This window comes from Sinocyclocheilus grahami, unplaced genomic scaffold (genome assembly GCF_001515645.1).
Source record: "Sinocyclocheilus grahami isolate Dianchi unplaced genomic scaffold, SAMN03320097.WGS_v1.1 scaffold378.1, whole genome shotgun sequence".
Classification (NCBI taxonomy): Eukaryota; Metazoa; Chordata; class Actinopteri; order Cypriniformes; family Cyprinidae; genus Sinocyclocheilus; species Sinocyclocheilus grahami.
In genome coordinates, this window is record NW_015505557.1 from 893,882 (window position 1) to 902,209 (window position 8,328).

General features: G+C 36.4%; 2 protein-coding genes across 2 annotated transcripts in view; both read left to right on the forward strand.

Moving 5' to 3' along the window:
- The first annotated feature begins 5 nt into the window (after positions 1 to 5).
- LOC107549679 (nephrocan-like) lies at positions 6 to 4,154 on the forward strand. Its single transcript, XM_016230854.1, has 4 exons — positions 6 to 86; positions 1,205 to 1,358; positions 1,772 to 2,673; positions 3,755 to 4,154. The coding sequence occupies exons 1-4, from the start codon at positions 25 to 27 to the stop codon at positions 4,152 to 4,154; spliced, it is 1,518 nt and encodes a 505-aa protein (XP_016086340.1). The 5' UTR covers positions 6 to 24.
- A 1,909-nt stretch (positions 4,155 to 6,063) lies between these two features.
- LOC107549681 (dehydrodolichyl diphosphate syntase complex subunit nus1-like) overlaps positions 6,064 to 8,328 on the forward strand; it is a 12,871-nt gene continuing 10,606 nt past the window's right edge. Inside the window, exon 1 of the mRNA XM_016230855.1 lies at positions 6,064 to 6,340. Coding sequence (XP_016086341.1) covers positions 6,064 to 6,340 — 277 coding nt within the window. The remainder of the gene's footprint in view (positions 6,341 to 8,328) is intronic.

Sequence of the window (8,328 nt, forward strand, 5' to 3'; positions counted from 1 at the left end):
TCGATTCGTTTGGTCTGCCACACGATGAGGCCGGGCCGGCCCGTCAATGAAGAAGGCCGTCGTGCGACGAGCGAATCGATTACTGAGTACGTCAGATCTCCTCAATTACTTCTGTGGCATAAAATAAATACAGTAGTTATTATCATTTTATTAGTTGTTGAACTGTATAATATATTTGCACTTGTTAATAATGCCTATACACGCTTGGTTTCTGTTATTAATATTGTTTAATAGATGTAATATTTAGGAAAACCGTATAATTATGTAAGCCTGAATTAGAGAACATTATGACGAAATAATAATAATAATACCTTTAAACTAATTACCAGGGTTATTATAATGAACTAAAACTGAAACTAAAATTAAATTGAAAAAACTTACTTGAAATAAAATTAAATATAAAATAAACATTTTTCGTTTGAATTTAGTTCAATTTGATTAAAACTAAAACTGAAATAAAATCAATAAAAGCTATATGTATATACTGTGTGTGTGTGTGTGTGTGTGTGCGCGCGCGTGTACAAAAACACAACAAATTTACTAAAACTTGAAAAGTAAAATAAACATAGCAAATATTAAAATAAAAACCGATTCAAAATATGAATAAAACTGCAGTGGTATCTCAGTGATACTAAATAACACTGCTAATTACATACTATCAAATGTTAAATTAATATTTGGCTAAAATAACCAGAGATTTGTGATTATTTGCTGCACCACCCAACCTTTATTAATGGATGAATTTATTTATTTATTCATTTATGCATTTCATTTTTTAAGCTTTTTAGAAATTAAAATTTTACGTTATAAAAAAAACAGTCAGTAATGTTAGTAGTTTTTAATCCAGTAGTCTAAAATATAACATTTTTTATACATTTTTGGTTTTAAAACTTGAAAATGCATTTAAGTTTAACTAATAGGTTGTAAGTAGTTTATCAGCAAGTTTCTTACATTTGCAAACAGACAGGACTCTCTACTGCTGATATGTCAGTTCCTTGCTGGTGTCGAATTTTGTTTTCTAACCAAGATAATGATCTCAGCCATTGTTTCAAACAAAGCAGAGGAGTCTTGTTCTCACAAGGGTGAATCTGGCTCAGCTATTTAAGCCTCAGACACTTAAAATGCTGCTTCAGCACAGAGGCGTTTGAAGCTGTTTTCTCAGAATGATGATATTCTGCCTTTTTCTGTGTGTCTTACTCTACAGTCAACATGCCCACTGCAGCCACATCTGTCCAAAAAACTGCATCTGTGAGCAAGCAGCCTCACTGCAGTGCTTTAGGGTTCAGTCTGTACCACCGCTCATCTCAAACAACCTGAAGAAAATACACCTGGGTTACAATCACCTCAAAGAACTGAAGGTAATTTTTAGTTTGTTCTTTATTGATTTTATTTTGCTGTTCAGGATTAAAACATCAATCTATCTATCTATCTATCTATCTATCTATCTATCTATCTATCTATCTATCTATCTATCTATCTATCTATCTATCTATCTATCTATCTAATCATCTGACTATCATCTATCTATCATCTATCTATCTATCTATCTATCTATCTATCTATCTATCTATCTATCTATCTATCTATCTATCTATCTAATCATCATCAAGTCATTCAGTCATTGATTGATTGATTCATTCATTCTCAGTGGATGAAATAATTTTTATCCTACTATGTGATTTTTCTGTAATTAAAGTTTTAATCATTATTATTCATGTATTCTTGGTGCCTATTATACTGGTAGATTTTAAACAGATTGTGTTATTTATAGGCCAGAGATTTTTCTGGTCTGCCAGGCCTTGAAGAAGTAGTTCTGTCTTCTGGTGGGATCGAGCAGATTGACGCCAATGTGTTCAGATCTCACGTGTTGTTAAGAACTCTGGACCTTCAAAAAAACTATTTGAGACAGCTTCCCCGTGGCCTGCCCTCTGGCCTGGAGATCCTGCATTTGGGCCACAACAGGATCCACAGCCTTCAAGAGTCACTCCTGGAGGGCCTCGAGAAGCTGCGGGTCCTGAACCTCCAGAATAACCAGATTAGCACCTTGCGCGCAAACACCCTAACATTACTTCAAAAGCTTGAGTGTCTTTATCTGGATGGAAATCAAATCGAATCAATACATGGCGCCCCCAGGTTGCCCTTTCTAAATTTGCTTAGCATGGGAAGCAACAGGATCTCCTCCATATCATCAACGTTCTTCTCTTCACTGCAGCTTCTAAAAACGTTCGATTTGTCTTCAAACCGCTTCACCAAAGTCCCTCATGATCTTCCTCGGTCTCTGGTTCATCTGAACTTGGACAGTAATCAGATCCGATCACTGAGGAATCGTGACATGTCCCAGCTGCACAACCTCATTACTCTTTCTGTCAGCTCTAACAGGCTAGTATCAGTCGACGGGGGTCTGCGCCTGCCTAATCTCTCTGTGTGCGAGTTAGCAGGAAACCAGCTACGAATACTGCCTGGAAGATTGACCTCTAAACTTGAAAAGCTGGACTGCAGGCAGAACAATATCCAGGAAGTCACTATTCAGCAACTAGCAGGGATGAAACTACTGAAACATCTCTTTTTGGAAAACAACTCCATCCAAAACTTTGAAGCCAATGCCCTGAGAAACTGCATTCAACTAACCAGCCTAGCGTTAGAACAGAATCTGCTTTCTGCTATTCCTCATGGGTATGTGCATTTTTTTTCACTTAACATATGTGACCCTGGACCACAAAAGCAGTCTTAAGTCGCTGGGGTATATTTGTAGCAATAGCCAAAAATACATTGTATGGGTCAAAATGATAGATTTTTCTTTTATGCCAAAAATCATTAGGATATTAAGTAAAGATCATGTTCCATGAAGATATTTTGTACATTTCCTACTGTAAATATATCAAAACTTAATTTTTGATTGTAATATGCATTGCTAAGAACTTCATTTGGACAACTTTAAAGGCGATTTTCTCAATATTTTGATTTTTTTGCACACTCAGATTCCAGATTTTCAATAGTTGCATCTCGACCAAATATTGTCATATCATAACAAACCATACATCAATGGAAAGCTTATTTATTCAGCTTTCAGATGAAGTATTAATCTCAATTTTGAAAAATTGACCCTAATGACTGGTTTTGTGGTCCAGGGTCACATATTGATATTCATTTGATTTCCTCTGAAGTAAAGTCAGTCTGTGTTTTTTAGTATCACTGAAATAATACTATAGTTTTTATTTTATTTTAACATTTTGATATTAATATGAACTAATATGATTAATATTCATTAATGACTAATATTCATATTTTCCCGTTTTCATTTTAATTTCAGTTAGTTTTAGTAATTTTGGTATGTTTTTGCCTTTTTGTATAGTTTTTACAGTTATATTGTCTTATTTTAGTTATTCAAGTCATTACTAAATGAAAATGAGAAACATTGCCTTGGCAACTAGTTAAAATAAAACACATGGCAAGTTTTATTTTATTTCAGTTATCGTTAATTTTATTTCAAGTAATGAAAATGTTTTAATTAAATTTTTTATTTATGAGTTTATGCATTTGTTTATTTATGCATTTATTCACGGATGTATTTATTCATTTACACACTTATTTATTTATGCATGCATACACTTACTATATTTATGCATTATGCATTTATTTGTTTATTTTTGCTTTTATCAGACTGAATATGATGTGATTAATTGATCATGTTAAATGATAACTGTTTGATAACTGTTTCTTTTAATCAGTTTTTTTAATATTCTTTTTATACCAGCCTTCCAGAGACACTGGTCCGTTTGGATCTGAAGGGGAACAACATTGACACGATACATGAACGGGAGCTGAAGCCTCTCAGGCGACTGCAGGTGTTAAATCTGCGCAACAACAAACTCTCCACCCTGCCTGCATTGAACCTACCAAAACTGAAACTTCTATATTTGGATGGAAACCCATGGCAGTGCAGCTGTGAACTCCTTGAGGTCAAAAAAGCCCTTTTGGCACAGGATGTGGAAATCAGGCCTGATTTCTGCAGCAAGCCTGTCCATGAATCTCTTGATGAATGGCGAGCTTATGTGCTGGCACAAGATATCTGTGAGAAGCAGACCAGGGATTTGTTACTGGAGAGAAAAACTGATCACATAGACAACGAGGAATATGATGATTATGATTTGTAAATGTAATCCTTACATATGAAGACATAACTGCAATGTTGTTCTGCCTCTCTGCATGTTTTGTATCTGCCATCCCAAACAGAATGAACAATAAATTATCACTGTTGTAGTGTTTTGTCCAATTTGGTCACCATCAGTGATATGGACGCGTTAAAATAAAATCAACTGTATTTGGATTGGAAAAGATGGTTTTCAGATGGCTTCGTTTCATTAACCTCCAGAAAGAAATCATAAACAGATATAAATAATATTGAAAGTATTAATTTAATATATTTTGTAATTTAATATGAATAATTTATATGAATTTTTTACACTTCTAATACCATATAATATTTATATCATATAAAATACAATAATATTAAATTAAAATATATATTAAGGGGTCATATGATGAGGCTAAAAAGAACATTATTTTGTGTATTTGGTGTAATGAAATGTGTTTATGTAGTTTAAGGTTAAAAAAACACATTATTTTCCACATACTGTACATTATTGTTTCTCCTCTATGCCCCGTCTTTTTGAGACACGTCGATTTTTACAAAGCTCATCGTTCTGAAAAGCGAGGTGTGCTGTGATTGGCCAGCTATCCAGTGCGTTATGATTGGCCGAATACCTCAAGCGTGTGACGGAAATGTTACGCCCCTCACCGTACTGTGATGCCCTGAGCGACGAGACAAAAACATGAAAACCCATTATAAACGAGGCATTTGTTGCGTCCAGTGGGGACATAATTATGGATTATAATGACTTATACTGTCTTTTTACGCGTTGCGTTGCATCGCGCCGCGTAAACATAAAACCATGTCTGCATTTGTGATCGGAGAAATGACAAACAACAAGCGCTACTCTACACTGCTCAAAACTTGCGTTTGAATCATCAGTGGCAAATTCTTTAAATATCAAAACGTACTTACAGTCTATGAGTCAGAACAGCCGGCATTGTAGTCTACTCTACCAGGATCAGTAAACAGTCCTCCATAAAATGTGCTGCACACATCTGAATATTTGGGTTGAACTGCTCTGGAACAGTGTTGTAAATACAACTTAACCACTGATTTCTAGTCGTGTCCATTTTTTTTCAAGGCCAAACAAAGTAGTTTGCTTTCATAAGGAAACACAGCGTCACACACGGCGGCCTAGAGTGAGCAGCGGCCGGGGGCTTGAGTGAGCAGAGACGGCGGGCTTGAGAACGGCGCGGCCGGCGGATTCGACGAAGGAGCGTCCGGAGGGCGTGCGGCCACCACATGAGTTACACCTTCTTTCTTTGTGTGAACATTTGGGCGGTGTTATGCAAATCTTCCCACATCGTGATGTAGACATGTCAGGCATGGCTGACTCTTAACTTTTATAAAGAATATTTCTTTGGATTTGAGACTTTAGTCTTTGCAACTTTACAGATCTTCTTTATGCACCAAGAGCTTGCAACACTCCAAAGAGAAAGGAAAACTTGAAATCACATCATATGACCCCTTTAAATATCATTTATAGTTGCAAAGCTGATCCATTAAACAATGGCTAGTTAATTAGTACAGGGGCATCAGTGAGCAATGCCAGAAGGTTGAAATGTGTTAGAAATAAGGAAAGAATGGATAGTTTGTCGGTCATGTTGCAATTTGATGAGGAGAAGTTACCAGCTAGAGCAGGGGTGCCCAAACTCGGTCCTGGAGGGCCGGTGTCCTGCAGAGTTTAGATCCAACCCCAATTAGACACACCTGAATCAGCTAATCAAGCTCTTATAGGCGTACTAGAAACTTCCCGGCAGGTGTGTTGAGGCAAGTTGGAGCTAAACTCTGCAGGACACTGGCCCTCCAGGACCGAGTTTGGGCACCCCTGAGCTAGAGTGTTTCTTGGATTTGTAAGTTATATGGTACGGCCATATATTCCTCCACCGCTCAGATGCTACAAATGCCAAATGTATGGTCATGTTACAGGTGTGTGCAGAGGGAAACAAAGATGTGCAAGATGCAGTGGAGATCATGAATACAGGAAATGTGGACAGGGAGTAAAGCAGAAATGTTGTAACTGCGGGGAAGAACACAGTGCTGGGTATGGAGGGTGTATTGTCAGGAAAGAGGCTGTGGAAATACAGAATGTCAGGATTATGGAGAGAGTGTCGTATGCCGAAGCTTTTAAAAAAGTCAAGCAAGTACAAAAAGAGAGTGAGCAAGGGCGACCAACAGAGTTATCGAGTAAGTGCTTGGAGGAATGCAGAATTAATGAGAAGCATATAATAGCGGATAAAGTCAAATTTATTGCATTTATGGCAGAAGTAATAAACTGTTCAGCACAATCAGAGAGCAGAACGGAAAGGATAAGGATCATAATTAGGGCAGCTGGAAAATACTTGGATATTGAGGGAATTACAATAGATGAGATTAGTGAAAGATCAAAGTACAAACTGCAATCACGCAAGCATGTGGTGGATCTTAATGTTGCTGACAATTATACAATGGAATGCGAGAAGTTTATTAGTTAATGGGCAATAGTTTAAAAGATACATTGATGAATTAGAAAATAAACCTAGTGTTGTGTGTATACAAGAAACTTGGCTAAAGCCACAATTAAAGTTCACATTACAGGAATGTAATGTAATACGCAGGGATAAAAATGATGGAATTGGAGGTGGGGTAGCAACTTTTATAAGACAAGGAATAGGGTTTAGGGTAATAGAAATGAATAAGTGGCATGAATCAGTGGTTATAGATGTTTGGAATAGAACACAAAATATAAGAATAATTAATTATTACAATCCAGGTTGAGTAGAGAAACACTAGAGATAATTCGAAGAACAGGTAGTTACTAATTAGTGTGGTGTGGGGACTTTAATGCCCACAGTACAATATGGGGTAGTGTAAAGAATGATCAAAATGGAAATATTATAGAAGATATGCTGGAGTGGAGCAGGTTAGTGTGTTTGAATAATGGTAAAGCAACAAGGTTTGATGTTGCCCGCGGTCACTACTCTGCGATATATTTAACTCTAGTTTCAGATGAATTGGCTAGGAAATGCACATGGGAAGTGTTGGAACACAGTACCTATAGGAAGTGATCACTTCTCAATTTGTTGTAAAATAGGATTAGAAGTGGAACAGATAGAGATAAACTAAATTCTTAGATGGAAGTTTAAAACCGCTAACTGGGAGAAATTCTAAGAGATGGGTGAAATAAGAATGCAAGAAATGGAAGAAATACATGATAATATAGAGGAATATAGTAAACAGTTAAAGTTTTATATAGTACAGCAAAATAAGTAATTGGGGGAAAAAAGAAGGAATAAAAGGAAAGAAAACAGTACCTTGGTGGACAGACAAATGCAGCGATGCTATTAGAATTAGGAACAGAATGCTTAGGAGGGTCAGAAGGTCCTTTTCCTTTGATGACCTGATCAATTATAAGAGAGCACAGGCAGTTGTAAGGAAAGTTATCCGTGCATGTAAAAGAGATTATTGGAGAAAATTCTGTGATAATGTTGGAGGAAAAATAGAAGTTAGTGAAATATTGGGTATGATTAGGCGGATGGGAGGAATACAAAAATATAACAACATACCAAGTTTAATAAGTGAAGAAAGACCAATAATAACGGATACGGAAAAAGCAGAAGTGTTGGCGCAAGTGCACAGCAACAGAAATATTTCTGATGGAATGAGAAGATCCAGAGAACTTTTAATAAAAGAGAATCTGGATATTAAAGTACAAAGTGGTCCGTCTGGTTGTACGTTGGATGTGAAGTTCACATTGTATGAATTAAAAAGGGCTCTTGCTGGAGTTAGACAGACATCACCAGAGAAAGATGAAATATGTAATGAAATGATTAAGCATTTATCAGACACATCATTACGTATTATTTTATCCCTTTTTAATAAGATATGGGAATTAAGGAAACTTCCATCTTTTTGGAAGCATGGAATAATTGTCCCAGTTGCAAAACCAGGGAAGGATCACTCACAAGCATCCAGCTATCGGCCGATTGCCCTAACATCAAATATATGTAAATTAATGAAACGTATGGTCATGAATAGGCTGAATCATGTGCTAGAGAGCAAAGGACTAATATCTCAATATCTAAGTGGTTTTAGGAAAGGGCGAATGCAGTTTTATGTTTGGAAGACGATATCAGGAAGGCACAAATACATAAAGAGGTAGTAGTGGGAGTTTTCTTAGACATCGAAAAGGCATA